Here is a 22,707-nt window from a genome sequence, read left to right as displayed (position 1 = left end):
TACCACCGATTCCAGTCACCGATAGATTCAATTTTTATGCGCGGCACTTGTCGGGAACAATATTCAACGGGCATCGAGTAAAACTGTCCCACGCAAAAGTTTCGTTTCGTTTCGTTTTCGCGGAAAGCCACCGTTGAATATTCATCGAGAAAAGTTGAGATTTCCACGCTAGGACTCGCGGCGTTAATCGTCAACGTTTTCTTTTCTTCGTTTATCCGTCCATCTTAATTTATTTGAGTTTCGTTTCGTTGAGTCGGCGATTTACGGGTTCAGCGGGCCGTGTCGCGGTTTTGACGAAATACCGGTCACGGACGGAGTTCCGGGTGCGTCCACCCTGATCGGGAGAGGCGGCTGGGAAGAAGAAAACTGCGCTCGTCAAAGCGCGTCGAACGGAAAATCAGAAAGGATCGGTGCGGGGATCGCGAAAGGAAGAGTAGCGTCGGATAGGATTAGAGTGAAATCGAAAGGAAAGCAGAACCGAGAAAACGGGAATGGAAATCGAATGGCCGTTCCGCTCGTTTTCAACGCGTCGTCGAGAAACCACCCCCGTCGCGAGCGCGGTGCTAGCAAGGATATCGAAGCACGCGCGTCCTTGAACCGGCGCCACTTTTCAATCGAACGCGTAAACGGATAAACGTTCGACGACGAGAGAGCGATGCGTATCGACGCGACGATGGTTATCGTCGGTGAAAAATCTGTCGGCCCTTAAACGTCATCGTATCGGGGGTACGCGCCGCTATAAATCCGGTAAATCCGAGTCGCTATCTCTGGCCAACTATCGTTGCACGCGGGTTCGCGGCGTGTATTTGAAGAGAAATTATAGAGAATCGTCAAAGTTGAAGCGTAAATCGTAAAGGAAAATCGAGCACCCTGTATAGACGGGGACGAAGACCGTCGGCGACCGCTGGTGCAGCCGCCGCCGCCGCCGCTGCCGCCGCCGCCACCACCGTCATCGGTGCCGCCATTGTGCACAGCGTAGAATAAATAACGTTGTAGTAAGAATGCCGCAGGAGATATTATACGGCGAATACAGTGTGGTGCAGAAGTAGGCCACCATTACAATATTTTATTACAAGGCACTAACGTACAATCTAACGTGCTCGTATGCATTCGTAATGAACGTATATGAGTCGTGTCGAACGTACTCTCTCGTTCCCCGGCCGTTCTCTCTTCTAACTCCCTTCCCGACCGCCGTCGCCTCCTCCTCCTCCTCCTCCTCCTCCTCCTCCCGACCTACCGCCTCTCTCCTCCGCCGTACTCTCTACGCACACCGAGTGTTTTATTGAAATTTATGACTACTCGCCTTTGTGTAGCTGCATGTGTAGATACGCGTACAGGCTGCGTATACGCGTACCACGCGTACACGGCCACCGCACATATGCGCGGCACCCTTCCTTCGCGTTCCTCCGCTTCTGCCCTCCCCCCCTCTACTCCTCCTACATATTATATCCGCGAATAATATATTATGTATAATCTGCATACCGCGTGCGGCTTCGCCGTGTTAAATCCAGAAAACGCAACGCGCACCGTCCACTCTTTCCCTCGCCCTCGCCCTCTCTTAATTACGAACGACGCGCGTCCAACGCGGATCGCTATAGATCACCGTATATAGATCTCGATAGATCTCTCTACCCGTTCTACCTGTTACTCTATTTAATTAACCGTTTCTTCGTTTTACTCGTGGGGGAGGGAGGGAGAGAGAGAGAGAGAGCCACCCGCGCCGCAGCGCGAATCCTCGCGATTCGAGGCTCGTTTTTCGCGGTTGTTTATTTTTCGCGGATTCCGCGATCGGAGAGGCACGGTGTGTACCGAGGAACGTCCGTCCGACGGTCAATGACTTCGGAGAATACATTTGGTGGGAACGAAAGCGACTCGAATCCATCGTGCATATCCGGCCGGGGTACGATAGGAATCGCGCAAATTCATCTCGGCGACTGGTCGTATAAATAAAAGTTTATTTAAAGACGTACGCTCGTATATACACGGTATAACGCTCGCGGAAGAGGGATAAAGAGAGAAAGAGAGAGAAGAGTCAGTCGTAGGTATAGTTGGAGCCGGTTGATCGTAAGGTAGTACCTAGTGGCGCGAGCGGCGAACGCAAACTGCGAGAGCTTCGTACGTACGTACGTACGTACGTGCATACGTGCATACGTGCATACGTAGGTACGTTCGACGAATAAGAGAAAGAGATCGCGAGGAGACGGCGAGGGGGAGACCACGGAGCGCAGCCATGCGGTTTACAGTGAGCTTATAGTTTACGTTATAAATTATTATTATCGTATTTCATACGAAGAATAAGATTTATTAAAACCCTATAGATTACCGCTCGTACCAGGCAATATATTACGCGGCGTGTACCGTGCACCGGTACATTCGTAACCCAAGCTTCGACGCACACGCGTGCACCCACGTACCGCTCTCGAGCGTAGAACGCCGCTCGGATCGTGCCTCGCCGTCCCCGACTACGTTTCGTATCGTACCGGCGAATCGACCGTGTATTTATTAATTCTCGATCGCGTTCCTCGCGCGAATTACGCGCGCCTCGATTCGCTAAGGGAATGCGCGCCAAAGATCCGATCCGATCGTAACAGTTGTCTTATATTCCCATCCCCGCGTCGTCGTCGTAGTCGTCGCCGATTCGGGAAGAAACGGATCAACTCCGGCTCGTTATCAATTTTCCGCGCTCATCAACGCGTGGTACGTAACCCGTTACATCGAAATTCGTCGCGTTCATTTCGATCTCGCACGGGCGGCAACAACCTCGCGCGAACCGAAGCTGAAAAATGGATCGATCGATCGGAGCAAAAAATATAATTGGAGATTTAGCCCGTTCGTTTTACGATCGTTTTGTATCCGGGGTGTCCTTTGGGAGGAACGGCTTGACAGATGCGCGGGATTCGTGCCCGGCTATGATTTTTCTTTCATAGAACGTATCATTTATTTATCGTATCGGTAGCAAACAAATGGACGAGTCGGTATCGATTGCGTTAACCGGGAACCGTTTCCCAGGGTCGCGCAAGTTTTCGAAGCGCGGGCTCTTTCGATCGTCCAGGACGAGGAGAGACCAGGGGAGAACTTTACCTACGCGGTATGTCGCCGCGCAATTCCGACGAGGAACGCGCGTTCGCAGAGAAACATCAAAAAAACGCGGCGAGTACAAAGCGACGCGTACGGGGGACGAGGAGCGTCTGTGACGAAGGGACGTCGACGCCGTACAAACTCGGGGATAGAAGGGAGAGAGAGAGAGAGAGAAGGTTATCAACGCGACCAAGACGACATACGTGGAACAAAGAAGGAAGCATACTAATGGCGTTGGGGGAGGGTGAGGAGGAAGAAGAAGAGGAAGAAGAGGAAGAAGTAGAAGAAGAAGAAGAAGAAGAAGAAGAAGAAGAAGAATACGTTGAAGAAGAGAGAGAGAGAGAGAGAGAGTTCGGGTCGAGGGGGTCGGGGTATAGAGAAAGAGGGAAGAGACGAAGACGGTGACGGTGACGGTGAAGGCAGGGTGGGAAGCGCGAGCGGGGTAAAGGGCGGAGAAAGGGGGGATGTATGTACATTAAAATATTATTCTCAGATGAAATACCGGGTGGGGCCCGACGGCACAGCGCGCGTATATTTTTAGACCTTATATAAATACACGAATCATAATGAACGCGCCTCGTTCTCTCCCTGTGTGTGCTCGTGCTCGGCGTTCGCCCGCTCCACCGCTCCGCCGCGGCCAAGCCTTTCGTTGCCGCTCCGCGCTCCGTCTCGCCGCACAGCCCTGCCGTAAGCTTCTATCTCGCGTCGTGTCTTCTTTGTGGAGAGCGTTGTACAGCCTTCTTTTCCTTTCTATGCCACCGACCTGGCTTCTCCTACGCTCTGCGCCGCCACACGCGTTCCGATGCCCCACCGTTATCCTACTACCGTATTCCTCTCCTACGAATTTCGTTTCGATCGATCGATCGAACAGTGTCGCGGTACCGCCCTCGAACAAATTCCGTTTTCACTTTGATGAAAAAAAAAAAAAAAACAAAAAAGAAACGAAAAGGTCGCGACACGATGATCCTATCGTCTCGAAGGGAAAGGGTTAATTATGTTCGCGAGGCACGATCGGATGCGGGGAGAAAGAGTAACGTTAAAGAGGTCGCCGATGATGCGTCGTCTTAGACTCAGGTAGACGGGGACGCACGGGAGGAGGTAAAGTTGGATTTCTCTCCATTGAATGACCGTTATACGGCCAAGTTAATTACAATGAATTACGCGCGTTTAATCTGCATCCTCTATCGCTGCGCGTCTCGAGCGTATACGACGACGACGACGACGGATATCTAACGTATTCGGTATCGTTGAAACGAAATTGCATCGGGAGGTATTGTATTATACGGGAGGAAAAAGAAAATTGTTGTTTCTAGCGCGAGCGGGATGATGTATCTGGGATGGTTATTAATTTATTCGGTATACATAGCCGGGGTCGCGATCCTTGGTCGATCACGATCGACACTCGAGTAATTTTGATCGGTAAAAATTGCGGGGGCCGGTTTCAGGTGCGCGTGCGGCGCGAGAGGACGGGTCGACGGGGTGGAGAGAAGCGGCGCGCGCGTTTTAGCGCGAGGAACAATATTTGCAAAATGATGCGACCGCAGTCATCGCGACGCTCGCATCGCGGGTAAATACGCGAAAGGGGGAAACGGTAAACAGAGCGAAAATTAAAATAACAAAGTCGGCCGGCGAAATCGCGCGCGCGGCAAGTTTCGCCGGTAAGCGACAGCTAAACACCGCGCGTCCGTTCGGGAGGTGTCGATCGGCTCGCGGTGGTAACGATTTCCGGTGGCCTTACACCGCGATCGGCGAGAACGAGACGCTTATCGCCGCGTACTCGCGCGTCGATTGCGCAACCGTAACCGCCTCGATCGTTTAAACGCATCGCAACAATAATAACAATAATAACGATAATAACGGGCGCGTACCAGTGATCCGAGCGAGACCGAGTGGCCGTGCTGGTATTATTTTTACCACGGGTGGAGTGCCGCGAGCCAGAAGAAAACACGAAACGGTCTAAACAACACCGACGAACGCGTTATCGGCGTCTATTCGTATGTACGAAATCTGCGCGCGGATGCGGGAACACGAGCAACGTCGTCGGCGAACTGTGTCATTCGGTAAACAATATTTCAATTGGTTATCGGCCGCGGTTATCGTACCGCTTCTACTCGCGTTTCGATCTTTTTTTCTTTTCCACCTCCCCGCTGGGCCGTTGCTGTTATAATCGTTTCTTAGGCTCGCGCGACAGACTCGAAACTAGCAGTTGTTCCCGGGGCTGCGACTGAACGAATGTCCCGCGATCAGAAAAATATCGTTTCGCGGCTAGCCCCGCGATAAAGCCGAATTTATCTGTTCGGGATGAATAACGTTGACGGATGTTCCGCGGGGGTTGGCAGGGTAGAGGCGGGTAGGGGGCTCGCGTGCACCCCTAAGTGACCGCGCCGCCGGCATATTATTCATTTTACCGTACCGTGCATATTCCGCGTAACGCGGTCTATAACCGCAGTCATGGAAAAACACGCACACGCGAAGGATAATTACGCGTTAATAGCTCTTAATTTATGAAATAATTTATTATATAACGCGGTACGCGGACGGCGCGGCGAGAGGCGCGCGGGAACCGGAGAGCGTAAAGAGAGCGACAGATATAGAGAAAGAGATGGAATGGGACGGTTGTGCGTTACGGTACGTACGAGCTGCTCTCGGGGAACCACGAAGAGCGGCAACCAGCCGCGAGGAAGAGAGAGAGAGAGAGATGGAAGGAGGTGAATCGCGCGGTACCCTACTTCCGTTTCTCGAATTTCCGCGAGCTGTTTTCCGTACCATCTACCACCGCTTACTTAGCCCGGTCGACCGCGACCGAGGTGGCAATAAATAATCGAGACGATAGGCGACGTCGTTCAAGGATAGGTCTTGGTTGTTTCGCAAAAATATTCCCACCGGAACGCGTGGACCATTCGAGACCACGCTTTGCACGGATAATCTCTTTTTCTCTACTCCTCCACCGCTTTCCGTTCGAAGCACTCCCGGTTCTCCCACTCCTTTCAGCCGACAGAAATAAATCGTACATCTCGTATAATAAAATTGGTACTGTTACGAATAACACGCGCATTATGCTCCGAGTTTTACGGACGGTACCGCGCGCACACACCACGGTTACGAAGGTTACCGTATTATTGCAACCTTCGCAATCTGCATTGTTGCCTCTCCGCTTTTAATACTCTTTATTGTCTCTTTTATAACCAGAATGACGCGCTTCTTTCAGCGTCGGATAAATTACACGCGGCATTGTACCTCTAATTTTCCGAGGGGACGGGAACGGGAACGGGTACGGGTACGGGTACTGGAAGAGGGACAGCACCTCTCTCCAAATACACCGGGGTTTGGTACCTCTTCCAGATAAACGGCGGTAGAGCCGCGCGTCTCCTTCGATCCGAGATCGGGAACGGTGACGGTGACGGTGACACGACGACTTACGCAACCGGTTGCGAAGACGAGCGTAGTACGGTCACTCGACGGTACAATATTGTGCAAAACATAACGTATTCAGTGTAAGCGCTAACTAGCGTTAAGTGGGTCGAATTTACTCTGCGCCTTATTATTTCTACTTTATATGCCACCGCGGGCTCTCGGTGTGCGCGTTAGCTCGCGAGCCGCGCGTGTACCAGCCGTGCGTGCGCTGTAGGATGTGGCTTATTGCCGCGAATCTAGGTTATGTTATTCGCGACGGTAGGAAGTACTCGCTCTCCGACGCTCTCGTTTCTCTTTCTTTTTCTCTACATCGAAAACCGATCTCTATCGAAAACCGAAAACACGATTTACTACGCGCGTGAAACGTCCTCTCTCTCTCTCTCTCTCTCACTCTCTCGCTATCGATCCGAGCAAAGGAAGCATCGATCCGAAGGATTCGAAATCGGACGAAACCCTCTCTTCCCCCGTTCGATGAAACGCGAGCGGATCGATCCGCGCTCTCGGTTTCTGGCCGTACGAGGCGAGCGAGAGCCAGGCTACTCTAGAGCTGTAGCTACTTATCTACGTATAAAGCGGCACGGTGAAATCTGCATATAATATTGATGCAATTTGCCATTAGAACGGCGACGGCGGCACGGTCTAGGATGTGGGCCCTATTCTGTATGCGCCGGCTGAATGGACCGGTTCAATTAGAGAATCATAAGTTGCCGTGATGGGGCCATCCTGCAGGCATTACCTTCGCGTAGTCCCTGAACCGATACCGCTTTTATCATCTATGTATTATCCTCGTCTATCGATATCGGCGATTACGTAAACCAGAAAAATCGATACGCATCTCTCTCTCTCTCTCTGGTTCGCCCCGCGTAAAACACAATTTTCATTAATCACGGCAAATTGAACGCATTTAAATTACATAACGCGAGTTTTCGCATTTCCACGAGCCTTCGCCAACCGCACCGTTTCGCCCCATCCGCGCTCTCTCCCTTCGATTCGTCGAGACAGCGGACGACACAGGTGCATTATATTTTATTGTACAGCACCCGCGCTGCTTTCTTTTCCTCTTCCATAATTTAACCTCGGTGATCCCGCGATCCCTTCTTTCGTTTGCCCGCGACTACGTACATCTACATACGTACGTACATACGCGTATATATAATATATACGAAACGACACGTGTCGCATCAGACGGCTCGCGCTTTTATACGTCTCGGCTACACAGTCCCGGACAAAACGATGCTACCACATGCGCGCACTCTTTTATTTTTTTCAATCGAATCGTTAACGACGCGATGCGCTGCGAATGAATTACTTTTTAGTAGAACGCCGCCAAGCAAGCTTCTTTCTGCATTCCATCTCGTTTGACGGAACGCGTCACAGAATCGCGCAATTTTATTCCCGAGCAAATTCGTTCGTTCCTCTTATAATATATTTCCTTGACCGATTTAAATTTTCAAATGTTTTTCATTTGTATAAACTGTTTTCGCGATAGCTCTCCTCGGTAATTTTTAACGACATTAATATAACCAGGAAACAACCGAGCTATCGATCAATCCTGGTATTTTCCGCGGAAAGCTTCGCGTTTGGTTATAAAATAAATTTCCTTCCAGTTATTTATTTTCCGCGTACACGGCTTTTAAATTTGAATTGAAACCGTGACGCAATCCGCCTTCTCGGAGATGCGTCGAACATTTGATTAGAACCGTTATTTTATTCCAATTTCTGTCGGGGTTTCCGAGTTTCCGTTATCCTCGAAAACCGAAAGAGAGATAGAAGGTAGTCGGATAGATTTTTGCCGGCGAGTGTACGCGATCGCACGATCGTAATAGGATTTATAATCGCGCGCGCGGAGACGCGAGTTCGTGCAACGGCAATGTTAGACGACCCACGTTGTGTCACGACGACTCGCATTATGCGGCATTATATGCGTATTACGATAATAACAACGACAGCGACGACAACGCCGGCAACGACGACGAAGATGACGCCGACCCTTGCTACGGTAATGAATTTCATTATCGCCACCTAGCCCCGCACCCCTTTCCTCCTGCGACAGCGCTCGCGTTCTTGCTCCCAACGACTGACTGCCGGTGGCCTGCATTCGCGGTACCCACCAAAGGTGGGTAAGATGCTAGTCTATCGTCTGGTAGAGAGGCATTCGAAATTGCGAGCAGGGTTAAGTGCGAAATGGAATATTTAAAAGCTGCGTTTAATCGATAACGGCGTAAAGCAAAAGTCCAACGCTCTCTCCCCCCTGTATCCTATCCCATCCCGTTTCGTCCCGTCCCGTTCCGTCCCGTCCCGTCCCGTCCCGTCCTGTCCTATCCAGTCCGTCATCTGTCACGAGTTTTTCAACGTTATTAGATCGCGGGAATTTATGTCGCGGAGACGTATCGGAGGGCAGAGAGTGAGAGAGAGAGCGAGAGAGAGAGAGAGAGAGAGAGAGGAGTCGGGCCAGAAAAGAGTAGAAAGGGAGGGAAATAATAAGAAAAATGGCATACGCGGTCATCGACGGGGCTGATCAATTTCGTTATTGTTAACGAGCGTGTTTTCCAAGAAAAAAGGGGGACTGGTAATTGATATTTTGATGCGGGAAATTTCTCTGCCGCCGCGGAATCACTGCCCGACGCGCAAATTCAATTCCCTTCTAATCGAAAGTATTTTTGAGTCGCGAATATAAATGTCTGGACGGTCGATGAAAAGTTCACGTACCCAGCGTCCGACGTCGACGGTTACGTACGTCTGTGAGACTTGTGCGTCACCGAGTACGTAAAAATACTAATAACAAAAGACGGGGTCGCCCGTAATTACTCCGTCGCTTGGGTTACCCCTATTCTACATTAGTTCGGAACGACGTTTCTATTTCGAGATCGATCTAGAAGACTAGCTGCGAAGGGATAGGAAATCTCTACCTTTTTTCCCGAGCGAGGGAACCTATCAAAAATGGACGACTGCTCTATCCTCTATCGACGCGACTATACGCTTTTATTTTAATCGAGCTTCCACCAGAGGCGGACCGTGGACGGTTTCGCCCGTTGCGTCTGTTCTTTCTGAAAGCGCAGCCTCGACGACCGTTCCCAGCGAGCTAAGCAAACGAGGAGCTCCCTGCATTCTTTAAGGGAGACAGGCGCTTCTCGAGAACGCCACTTTTACGTCTCTCGCTGAAGATGACACGGCCGCGTGTATTTAATAACGCGACTCTAGTCACGCGTCCGCGGAAACGGTCCGTTTCGACGATCGAACGAAAAAAAGGCGCGCGACGAGTGTGAATAAATAAGGAAACGGTGGTAATCGCGGCGGCGAGAGTTACTTGTTCTCCGATTAAAACGGTCGGCCGGACGCGAAGCGATCCGGGAACAAGCCGGCGAGAGCTCTCGTCGAATCGCTGGTAGAAACAATTTCCGGCATTGTCGCGAGCGAAACAAAGTTTCAATTACGCTTTAGTATCGCCCAGTTGCCTCTTTTTAGTTTGACTCTCGAGTCGTTGGTAAGTTCTCTCTCTCTCTCTCTCTCTCTCGCACCTTTCTTCTTTTCGTTTTCTTTCCGGTGCCTTTCTCCATTCGCGCGGGCGGTTTCAGCTGGTGCCGCGCCAAAGACCAGAGGAGGAGAAGGAAGGAGGAGAAGAAGAAGAAGAAGAAGAAGAAGAAGAAACGCGTCCCAGCAAGCGAACGCGGAACCAAATGTTTTTCAAGCAGTTTATCGCGGGAACGCGCGCGGCAAAGATCCCACGCGGACTTCGCCGTCAATTATATCCGCGGAATAAGTTAACGGTCTCCCTTAGAAACGCGCTGAATGGACTATTCACTGGCCCGTCGAACGTTCTCAAGTGTTATTATGTGACGCGAGTCGGTTGGTTGGTCCCGGTGGTCGGTTCGGGGGTGCGTTGGAACGGAAACGCGGGAAAAATCGAGTCGCGCGACACGTAAGAATACTGGACCCGGGAGGAGAAGCTGGTAAGCGGTGGTAAAAAAGTACGTAGAAACGATCTCAGCGGCGGTCGAGGATTCCTGGAACGATCGTTTCGGGCGTAAGAGAAGAAAAGAAATAACCGAGCATAAAAGCGGGCGCGTAAAACGCTTTCGCCGATTCGCGATAATCCGGCCGTTGGAACGATATCGTTTTTATCGTTCGCGTCTGGCTACGATAATAATATTTATTTCCGCGGGGCATTAATTTTTTCCGGAATGCGTCGGCTACTCTGAGAAACACGAACCAGCGGCGACGGCGGCCTCGGTATCGCGTACCGATAAGCAAACAATGCTGCTCGGCCAGTCGAAGTCGTGGCGAACGCGAGCTTCGTTGCTCTCTCGCGAGCCATTAGAGATCGATCTTCCGCGAAGGTCCGAGAAGCGTCGGAGAGCGCAGCCTCGCGAAATCACGGGGGGGACCGCGGAGGATCCGCGAGGAAAAAGGCGAAAAAGCGAAAAAGCGATGGAAGAGGAACGGGCGTGTATGCTTCCACGGGTTTCCACCGGCGAAGAATATGACGGCGGTGACGTCAGCCTGAATATTTGAAGGGGGCGAGACTTCAAAAGAACACGTGTTACGGTGCTACGACGCCGTTTAAATAATGCAAAGTCAACTTACTCTCTCTCCTCTCTTCCCGCTTCCGCGCGTCTTTCTTTCCCGCCGTGTCTTTCATTGCCTTCTCCTTTTGCTCTTCGCAGCCGCTCTCGCTCACACCTCGCTCTCTCTCTCTCTCTCTCTCTCTCTCTCTCTCTCGTCTTCCTCTCTCTTTTCCTCGGATACCGTCCCTCGACGCGTGCGTCCGTACGTCCGTCCGTTCGTCTCTGTCTAGTCCGGTTCTCGGTGTCCCTCTGGCACGCGTTCCTCTCCTCTTTCTCGCTCTCTCTCTCTCTTTCTCTCGCAGCCGCGACGACGTTCTTCGACGTTCAAGACTCGAGTCCGAACTTCGTAACGATCGATGTGCCACCCTGCTGTACGTACCGGGGGCGATGAAACGTTAATGCAGCCAAGATCGGCTGTTCGTGCCAAGAATTTCGGATTTCCACCCGTCTCGCGCGCGCCTACCGATTGTCTTCGATTGCCCGACTAACCGTCGTTAACCCCGGTTTGCATCGACCTTATTCTTTTTCTTCTTTTTTTTTTATTTCTTTCGCTGCGAATCGTCGGAAAACTCCAAGTACGAACGGATTCGCTTCGCGAGCGGGAACGACACGCGGTGTATATCTGGATGCGAGCGTCGTGGAAAAAAAGCAAAGACATAGAAGAGGAGGAGGAGGAGGAGGAGGAGGAGGAGGAGGAGGAAGAAGAAGAAGAAGAAGGCAAAGCTCGAAGGAGAATAGGGTGGGAGGGCAGGGCGGGGTGGGAGTGGGGCTGAAGTGGGGTATAGCGGTGGAGAAGGAGGAGGAGACGATGAATGAGTCGTGTGTGCAGTCGATGCGATGCACGTGCAGGTGCATCGGGAGTGGGGCGGCAGGAATTCGCGCTGTCGCACCCGCGCATTTACCCCACCCCCGCGTCGCAGGGCGCAGGATTATGGAACCACCCCTGTGTACGAGGCCCTCTGTTTTTAGTCCCGGTTTTTTTCACCGATTGGCCACCCGTCGTGCACCCGCCGGTGCGCCGTTCGCGGACCGAATTCGCGTGGGCGTACGTTCGCCGCGCTCCGAAACCATTCCGTTCGGTTCCCACGAGAGCACGATTTGCCACAACCAACGGGGAACTCGACCGCGTTCCTACACTGCTACATCCTCTCTCTCTCTCTCTCTCTCTTTACCTCTCTACGTCGTCGAAACAGAAGAAGACGAGTTCGATTGTCTTTCCACCACCGTCGGAAATCGTGTCACCGATATTACGCGTACGTCTTACTTAAACTTACCCCGCGAAATTTGACCGATTCCACCCTGAGAAACCGCAAACGATTAATCCTCCTGTCCGATCGAGGGATCGAGGAGAGTGGCAACCGAGTTTCTTCCCGTGGGTGAACTCGCGTGGCACGCGACTCTGTCAACCGTGTAACTCGCCGTACGTGGGCTTTTTACACGTGTTCTTGCACGTTTCACGCGCGGTACGTGGTAAAGACGCGTCAACGCCGCAGAGCCGCTTTACGCTCGACGACCGAATACATTAAAACCTCCTGTGCGAAGCCACCGCCGCCGTCGCTCTCCGTTCTTCCCTTGCCTGTTTTTCCCCCCGGTGTCACTCGAAAAACGGATACGAGAAAAATCAACGATAATCAGTTTGATTTTCGTACGCCAACATCGACGCCTCGATCGATCGCGAGAACCGAGCGGAGAAATCGTAGCGCCGCGAGAACCGGGTATCGGACGGTCGCGTCCATTGAAAACGTGTTCCAAGAAACGTTTTTGCAGAGAAGAAGTTTTCACGCAATTACGAGCGACTCCTGGCGCCTTCCTGCTCCTTCGCCATCCCTCTTTCGCACCCGCAGCCTCCGTCGAGTCGGCCAGCCCACCCTTCGCTCTTTCCTCCCTTCCGCGTCGTACTACTCTATATACCACGGTAACAGCGTGCTGCTAGTCGGCTCTCCTTCTATCCTTTTTACCCCCGAATAGTCTGCCCTCTTCGCCGGGCGACTCACCCGCGAACCTACTTTCCTCCGTACTTTATCTTTATCCGTTTTTCACCCCCTCGCGCCTCTCTCATCCTCTAAGCCAGCCCTCTCTCCCTCACCGATGTTCTTACCTTTGCACCCTCACCCTCCCTAGCCGACGCGCACGTCATTCCGCATTATTTTCATTTTATCGTCAGCAATCTTGGTTAATGCGACACCCTCCATCATCCGCGGGTACCACCCCCCCCCCCTTCCTTCTTTATCGTCCAATTGAATATTCCATCGCGCTAACCGTTCCCGTCGAGTGTCACGAGGGTGGCCGAATATCGCGACGCTCCGATACCACTGCGATCTCCCGATTAGCCGATGATCGAGGTTCGAAGTGGTTCGTTAATCGCGCATCGATCTCGCGGGACGGCGAACCGACCACCGTGGCACGCGACTTTGCTTCCGCGAGTCACCCACCATCGCGCGCGTATATATATATATATATATATATACATATCGTATATACCCGTCGGCCAAGACGTTGCTCGTATCGATCCTCGGATTAATTCGTAGTCCAGACAATGGGCCGCCATCCACTCTCCCCGTTCTACCCGATGCGATAGACGCGACGCGAATCTCGTTACGCGGTTGTTTCGTTTTACGCTCGACGCCCACACCCTGGGACGGGTGACCGCCGCCTCCGCCGCCGCTGCCGACAGGTGCGGAAGCGTCAAACTCCCGACGCTTAACAGCGATCGACGAGCCGCGGTTTTCTTCTTCTTGGGACGCAATCTCGACGGTACAATGGAACATGGAATTTTTAACAGCCGGATAGAAATACGAAACGAGCCGCGAGACAATGGCTTTCTCGAGACCGATTTGCCTTTATCTCGACTCGTTATTTTCCGCCGACCCGACTAATCTCGCTTCCGCGAAGAAACTCCCTCGCCTCGCTAACTATACCGTTTCCTTTTAATAACCGAATACTTGTTATTCGCTCCCTTCTTCCTCTTATTCGTTGATTCTTTTTTTAAACGAAATCAATTCCAAGCGACAAACAGCAAGGTTCGACGAGCTCGAGCGCGCGCGCGCGCGTGCGAAACGATTCCGATCGAATCGAGGTTTCGTTTGGAAAAGGGAACGGCGATCGTATAAATTGGATCGAATGAATCATATTCGCTGCAAGTATCGCGACGTGAGTCATCGACGTAAATGAGATTATATTCTACCTCTTAATAGTAACGGCTCGGCATTAACCGGCGCGCAACACTCTTCCGACAAACAAATTTGAACGCATGACTCAGCCAGCTCGTATCGCGCGTAATATGTAGAAACGTACGCGTTCGTGCTCCTTCCTCGAAACTCTTTCATCGATTCGGGAGAGGAGGCTCGATCGATCCTCGACGCGTCTTACTATCGTTTTCGTCGCGTGTAATCAAGTTTAGCTGTAATTCCTTTGGCGAAACGCAACGGCGTCGATGGCGATTCGAGATGGGTTTTCCTACGTTATCCATCGCGCGAATAAAACGGTCGAGAAAGAGCAGCGAAGGCGAATTCGTTCGCGTGAATAAATAAATAATAGTCCAACCAAGTAACTATACGCGTATGCATATACGTAGAGTAATAGCGCGAATAATCCATATGTATATGGAATATAAATATTAATGCATCTATATGCATGAATACGTAATTACGCGCGATATATTTTATATATACATTGGAAAAATACAAACATTCCACAGTTTTTTTCCCGAGGCAGGGGTGGCGATGTGTGCACGCGCGTATCCGTGTTTCCAACTACGCGTTCGAGGTGCACCGTCGAGTAGTACGTAGTCGATAATTATGGACTGGCTGCTGCTGCTTCTCGATCGTAGTGTCTTTTATGCTTACTGTACTTTACGTTATCCAGTTTCGTATCAAACTTTTCCTCAAACTGTGTCTTCCGAACGATAGTTTTAAAAACGTGTCCTCCCCACTGTACAGAGGACTTGCCCTACGGCGACACGAGGAAAGATCGAGCTGCACGGAGGGGGATTTACCCGAAAGATTCAAATTAATCTGCTTCCAAAGTTGTAGACAACGCGACGGCTTAAACTATCTTAGCTGTAACGTTTATTACGGTGGAATCGATCTCCCCCCAGGCCAACATCGTCGAGGAAGAATGATTTTGCGGGACGTAGTCAATTTCCGAGGTCGAGTCGGAGGTGTTTAACGCGCACGAACGCGGTGATATCGATAGCGAGGTTGCTCTAAAGATAAATTTGCGTGGAAATTTGAAAAAGTCGAGCCACGCAGAGGCTGCACGCCGCGACAGAGCGAGTCGCGTAGCGAGATTCGAGAAAGTGGATTTAAACGCGCCTCGACGATTCAACGTTCGAGGCATTGAAACATAAAACAAGCGGGACGGATGCGCGACGCCGGCAAAAGAGGGAGAGTAAAAACTCGACGAAACGTCCCTCGCCCTTCGCGGCAGAATTAAACGGGCGTCATCGCCGCGTGTCTTATTTCTATAGGTCGCGCGTGCCTATTATACGCGGTCGAGGGTTTTATTTTTTTTTTTTTTTTTTTTTTTTTTTACCCTACCCGATTCGACGTCGACGTCGACGTCGACGGCGGGGAAAACTCGAATGTGCAGCAACGAACACAGCGCGAGGTTTTATTGGCTAGAGAGGAGGAGGACGGGAAGAGAGATGGAGAGAGAGAGAGAGAGAGAGAGAGGGTGAAGAGAGGGTGAATGTAATCGAATATCCTAGAATTTAATTCTATCGGTTCGTCCCGCGCGTTCGACTTTCATATCGCGCTTTTTTGCGACAGTCATTAAATCTAATTTATCGCGACGCTCGTGTCGCGTTTTAGGGATGTGTACGAACACGGCCGAAACGAGGGAGGCCGTGTTTCCGTGATTCGATTCAAAATCGAAAGACCCTCTCTACCGTCGTTCTTTCGCTCGGGGTACACCGTGTTCGTATCTCGGGGTGGCCTTCCTATCATTTTCAATCGACTCGCGCGGTGGTGTCGGCGGCGAGCCGTTAAAAATCGTCGACAGAGGCGAGAATGAAAAAGAGGGATCGGAAAGACGACGCGCTCGCGATCGATCGATGATCGAACGAAACGAGGAACCAGAGCGGCGATAGGTAGTGGTCGTTGCCGGTGGCACGGTAGATAACGACGAGAGGTTATAAATCTCCTTCCGGTCGGAATCGGGAGCGAAGCAATCTGCGGAATGGTCCGGTCATCCGTCCATCAAGTCACGCGTACCACAGCGTACAGTCTACGTATTAATATATCTGCGAGCCGGAGCGGAGATTCGCACGGGCAGGTCGCCGCGTACACCCACGCCGCCGCTGCCGCCGCCGCCGTTGCTAAAACGCGCACCTACCTACCTACCTACCTACCTACCTACCTACCTACCCACCTAACACCGCGGCTATGTATCGTGTATCGCGTGTATCGTGTATCGCGTACGCCCCGTAGGATGTACGATGGTATACGCGCGGCGTGTACATATCGTGGTACGGACCATGGTGTATGACGCGAGAGGGTCGCGGGATGCCCGATGCACGGGAACCAGGATGCAGGATACACGATGCATCCCGTCGCACCCGGTGTCTCTTCTCTTTCCTCCACCGTCACTCGGGTGTATTTATGCGCGTTTCGATGGGAAAAGGCAGCGCGCAACTCGGACGCGACGCAAGATAATTTCTGATTTACCGCGGCTTCGTCGTACATCGCGCGACCAGATCCATCCTGCGTCGCATTTTCAAAATGGAAACGTCCGTTTCTACCAGTACCAGCCGGTACCGCTGGGACTAGAGTCTAGTATAGAACTACTACCTACTACCAACACCGCGAGAATCGTCTTCGAAACGAACCTGCGAAACGCGATTAGTCTTCGCGGTATCGTTCGGTTCAATCTTTCACGAGCATTTCGCGGACCTAACCGCTGGACGCGCTTGCGTCTTTCAACAACGACCTTCTGTTCGCTTGTTATTCCCGCGGCTACGATACACAAATTATTCCACAAAAGACGCGGATAATAGTTGTTGCTCTTCGGTCGATTAGCTTCCGGGATCAGGGAATGACCATGTTCCAAGTATCGGTATTAGGGCAAGAATTTCGTAGGAAGGCAATTTCGAAAATGCGTCCAACGTATACCATTATATTCGGTAAACCAGCATTTATAGACAAAGAGCGTACTCGTTCGAATCGGAGTGGTCGAAATTTGAAGTCGAACCAGAGCTACTTTCTATCGAGATCGCGCAACGAAATTATAACCGTTGCACCTACTAATTTGTTCTGGGGGTCCGACCTTGGCGAAGCTTGGAAAAAGTAGCCGTAGCCGGAAGGTAGGCGATATTGAAAAAGGTAAATGGCGCGAGAGGGACGTAAGATCGAAGCGGCGATAGAGGGAAAACTCTCGATCAACGTTTCGACGGGCGGGCGGGCGTAATCGAGTAGGCGAGAGCGCAGACGGTGGGATTTTTGTTTTTCCTCGAGCGGTGCGAAGAAGGGGTGGTCGGCGTCACGCATTTTAATACATCAAACTTTTCAATTTTGCCGCGGCCCGTATCGCGCGGCGCTCTGCCCGTCGAAACGACGCTCCTCCTGATATATCGCTTAGGCGGCCCGTTACGCGTTCATCAACGCGAGATCGATATACGCGTGCGTGCAGGCAATCGCGTTAGACGACGTTTCGCCCCAAGTATTCGGTACGCGGGACGGGGCGTGAAAACACAATCAAGACCGTACGGCAAAAACACTAATTTAAACGGAACGAAGGAAATATGTAGTCGCATCCGCTGTGCACCGGGAATGGATGGCGCTCTCGCCCGGTTACTACGATTCACGATTTACCGTTTTGCGACTTTTCCACCCCCCCGTATCTATCTCTCTCTCTCTCTCTCTCTCTCTCTCTTTCTCTCTCCCACTAATTCTCTTTTGGTCCATCCGGCGATACGCGCGCGTCTCTCGACGCGATACGATACGAGTCGATCGAAGAGCAGAAAACGAGAGATAGGGCAACGTTATTGCCAAAAAGGATAACGGAAGGAAGATTAAATTTTTTTCGATCCCTCCCAACTGCGCGACACTCTCTTTTCGGTTGGTTCGCAACAGAATCGAAACGCAGCCACGGATGATCGCGTTCGTTTAAATCGTCCGCGTAGTAGGTGTTCTCGGATGCGCGCGGTCTTGGATACGCGGGGATCGAAGAGGAGAATCGACGTTCACCGAAATGTCGAAACCCTCCTCCCGATGCTATTAGGTTCGCCCGCATCAATTAGGCATTTTAATCGGAGAAGCTTCGCGCTGGTATCGCGAAATAGTTGCGATATACTAGCGTATTACGATACACGAGCAGGCACGCCGGGAGAATTGGAACGTGGTTGCGTTAACATAATGGAATTCCGCGGAATGTTATACCCATTATACATAGCCGATTGCGTCACCACATCGCGCGCGCGCGCGCGCGCACGCACGCGATATATACCCACGATAGAAAAATAATACTCGGCCTCCGGACACAAACGACTCGTTTCAATTTTCCACTTTGCTCATCAAACCGAGCGATCCTTCGATATTCATCGATTATATAGGCTGTATCGTTCCCTCCAAACTATCGTCGAACGCGTTTGTTGTACGCTTCGTTCGCCGTGGTACACGCGAAGATCAAACAGATCTCTCTCGACGAGAGATCGAGGAGGAGGAGGAAGAAGGAAGAGCTACTGGTTCGCAGCCGATTCGACGTTGATCCGAGAGTAGCGGTATCGACCCGTCGTCCCGCGTCTAGCATAAACGCGCATCGGGTGCGAATAAGAGGATAGTTTCCCGGGGAAATTGAATTCTTCTGGAAAGGATCGCGGCTCGAACCGTGTCCAAGGGTACACGCGAACCAGTTGCGAAACGAAGCGCGCGCGGTTACTAGCTGTTCGTTTAATAACTTGCGTCGGTGGCGGACGATAAATAATGCAGGAGACACCGCCGTCCCGATGTAATTAACGAGAACAGTCGATACCCGGTGTGTGTCACGTATGCGCGAACGAGCGCGTAGTCAATATTTGTCATTCGTTTTAACAAAAAGAACGTTACAAAACGGTCGGATGCTCCGCGCCCAAATATTGACCGTGCTCATTGACGTTCATTGATACTCTCAATTAGTGCGGACCGTCGAAGCCGATCGCCGGGTAATTGGACCTCTCCGGCAAAGGCCCGTTAGACGACGTTACGCCGCTACCCGTAAAAATATTTCCGTCGCCCGCGTCCTAATTACCACAGGCTATCCCTAACCTACGATCTCGCTCCTCTTCGGAATCGTCCCTCCAATTAGAAACGCGTTCGCCTTTTACCATTTTTCGCCCGTGATTCGCGCGGACCTGCCACAAGCCGGAAAAACAGGGAGGAACAAACAACTGAACGAAAGGTATTCCGGACTCACCCTTTCCTCCTCGCGAATCATCTCGGCGATGCCAGGCTTGATCTCCAGATCGTCCCCGGGATTCGGTTGTCCCCCAGCTCCTTGTTGATGGTGTTGCTGCTGCTGCTGCTGTTGCTGCTGCTGTTGTTGCTGCTGCTGCTGCTGTTGTTGTTGTTGCTGTTGTTGGTGCTGTTGTTGCTGAGCGGTGAGCTGTTGGCCGTGACTGGTCAGGTGGTTGACGGAGGCGTGTGGACCGGATGTCACGTGGCCGGGCACGTGGTGAGTCGACAGGGAGTGCGAGCTCTGCTGGCCCTGGGAGGGCGGCGGTGGCGGTGGCGGCAACGGCAGCGATACCGGAAGTTCCTGAAGGTTGATCTGCGGTGTGACCGAGACGCTGGGCGTGCCGGGGGATCCGAGGGATCGGGGAGTGGAACCGCTGATGGGCAGCATGCTGTGAATGTCCGGCACGATCACGCTTCCACCGCCTTGGCTCTGGTCCTGATCGTCCGGGATGCTTCCGGACGCGACCCGATCCGGGCTGCCGGTCGGCGGCGATCTCTCGCTCGATATTCGGCGACGCTTTTTCCTGTGGATCGCCGCGTTCGCCGCCTCCTCGAGGCTCGATCTCGACGTCAACTCTTGCTCGCTGTTCACGTCCGCGAGGCCGCGGATCTTCAGGCTCTCGGCGACCTTGAGCAACGGGCCGATCTGCTCCTGCGAGACGTTTATCTCCCCTTTGTACATGAACTCGACCGCGGCCTTTAACTCCGGCCACTTGATGTCCTTCATGATCACGATCGGATGCTGGCAGGGATTGTCGAAGAACAACGCCTGAAAGTACGGGCTACACGCGGACAGTACCATCTTGTGCGCCTTCACGCTGTGACCGTCGCAGGCCAGCGTCACGTCGACGAAACTCTCGCTCTGCAACAGCTGATCGAACACGTTGGTCAGATTCGTCTGATAGTTGTTCCACCGCAGGCAAAATTGCTGGGGCGACCCAGCGCCGCTCTGTTGCGTCATGTTTTCGATGGATTTCCTCGGTTCTAGATCGTTTCCTCTTCCGTTTCCGTTACTCTCCGACGTTGCTTCCGCCGTCTCCTCTTCCCCTTCCTCCCTCTCACCCGTATCTTCTTCCTCTTCTTCGTTCTCGTTCACGCGTTCGTTCGCCACCACTTGTTCCTTTTCCACCACCGCCACCGCCGCTTCCTTCGCAGCCACCTTTTTCTCCTCTTTCTCCACCTCAACCTTTTCCTCTTTCGCCGCCTCCTCCACCACCTCCTCCTCCTCCTCCTCCTCCTCCTCCACCGCCTCCGCCTCCACCTCCTCCTCCTCCTCCTCCTCCTCCTCCTCCTCCTCTTCCTCTTCCTCTGCCTCTTGGTCCGTTTCCTCCTTCGACCTTTTCGCGGGCTTCTTTACGCCGATGATCGCGGCCCCCTCCTCCTCCTCTGCGTTCGGTCTTTTTTGCGAACGCTCCGTTTTTTCGAACGATCAAAATTTTCTCTTTCGCTCTCTATGGCCGATCGCGGAGCGACGTGTCAACAACGGCCAGACCGCATCTGGAACAGACACGTACACAGCCACGCGGGAACCTCGAAATACGCGCGAACCACGCGCGGCTCTCTTCCTCGTGGGAACGCGCGTCGATCGGTCAAACGTGCGCGGCGCTCTGGACGATGATCCTCCTCTCTGGTATCTCGCGAGCAAACATCCTCGTCCGCGATTCTCTCGGTGTCACCTGCGACGCCGTTCCGTGTTTATCTCAGTCTTTTCGGTGAATCGCGATCATCGATCGATCAGTCTCGTTCGCGCATCGTCCCGCGGCTAAATTGGTAGCGATCTCATTCAACGGGGCAGCGGTTGGCGTGCGCCGGCGAAAGCGCGGGCGCGCGCCACGACTTTCGAAAAAGGGGTGTGCTGCCGTTCCCGCGCGCGGCTTCTCGTTTTATATATATATATATATATATATATATATATATATATATATATGTGTGTGTATATAATATGTATATGGTTGTCCTCCTCTTTTTCCAACCCCGAAACGCGAGTGTCTACGCGTGTCGGTCGGTTGTTCGATTCCCGACGATGGATCGATCTTGGCTGCGGGTGTCAAAGTTCCAACCACTGCGATACATTTGTCGTATTCTTAGTCGCGTATTCACCATCGACGACACAAGAAAACACCAGCCGCGAGAGCGAGAGATGTACGGAAAGGGACAGAAGGACGGAGTAGGACGCGACGATGATGATCCAGGGACTAGGATGAGAAACGCGAGAAAAATGATGACAGTGACAGAGTGAGAGAGTGGAGAGTATAGAGAATAGAAGAGAGAGAGAGAGAGAGAGTGAGAGAGAGAGAGAGAGAGAAAGAGAGAGAGAGAGAGAGAGCACCAATGATTAGAGAAGCACCAGAGCAGCACGAGGGTGAGCGTGTAACAGAGGGAAGAAGGGAGGGAACAGAGGTGGCGTGCGCGATTACGTGTGGCGCGTGTGTGGCTCGCGCGCGCGTTGCAGAGACCGATAGGGTGAGAACGAACGACGCACGATCTGCACCCCGTGACGAGCGCGTCGCAACTGAGAGGCTCGCCGCGGCGACGGTTCGCTCGCGCGGCAGTAGAGAGAGGTCCGTGAGGCGGCCAAGCGCCGATACCCGGTGTGTTTGCAGCGCGTAGCTGGAGAGAGGAGCGGGGCGACGTGCCCGCCTGGGTGCAACGGAGAACCGTGGAACGCGCGGTCCGTACGAGGGACAGGGATCGTCGCGACGGCGGCGACGGCGGCAGCGGCAGCGGCAGCGGCGGCGGTGGCGGCGGCGACGGCGGTGAAACAAAGAACTATCGAGTCGGCCGAGTGCACGAGCGACGAAGAAGGAACGGCCGGCTGGGTGCGAGCGAAACCGAGGACACCGCGAAACGAACGTTGGCGCGGGTGGAGGAAGCTACGTAGCTCGCGCGTCCTCGCGTCCCCCTCGCACGGCCTAGGCATCGGCCAATCGGGAGGCTCACCTTCCGATCGGACGCGCCGACAGGCGCCGCCCCCGGAGACCGCCTCATACCGCCTCTCCTTCTTTCTCCCTCGTCCGATCGACCTCTCGCTTCGCTCGACGAGAAGAAGAGAAATTCTACCGCGGCTCAGATCGGAGAGGAGGCCCACCACCGATCGGCCTCCCGAAACACCGATCCACCGATCACGACGAGAGGAGGTCACGCCGCACCGATGCCGGTGGTGGTGGCCGCCGTCGTCATCGTCGTCGACGTCGTTGCTCGCTCGCACGCTCGTTCGCGCT

General features: G+C 52.8%; 1 protein-coding gene across 5 annotated transcripts in view; it reads right to left on the bottom strand.

The window, feature by feature from the left end:
• Window positions 1-20,703, bottom strand: part of LOC143431440 (protein bric-a-brac 1) — a 102,502-nt gene extending 81,799 nt beyond the window's left edge. For 2 of the 5 annotated variants that reach the window (XM_076908167.1, XM_076908171.1), the window contains exon 1: window positions 19,446-20,703. In XM_076908167.1, the coding sequence (XP_076764282.1) occupies window positions 19,446-20,447 (1,002 nt within the window). In that variant the 5' untranslated portion in view covers window positions 20,448-20,703. The remainder of the gene's footprint in view (window positions 1-19,445) is intronic. The other 3 variants (XM_076908168.1, XM_076908169.1, XM_076908170.1) reach the window with 3 other exon arrangements.
• Window positions 20,704-22,707: the final 2,004 nt, after the last annotated feature.

The sequence above is a fragment of the Xylocopa sonorina genome, chromosome 18, assembly GCF_050948175.1.
Source record: "Xylocopa sonorina isolate GNS202 chromosome 18, iyXylSono1_principal, whole genome shotgun sequence".
NCBI lineage: Eukaryota > Metazoa > Arthropoda > Insecta > Hymenoptera > Apidae > Xylocopa > Xylocopa sonorina.
Note: the sequence above shows the minus strand (reverse complement) of the source record. Positions and strands in the feature narration are given on the sequence as shown.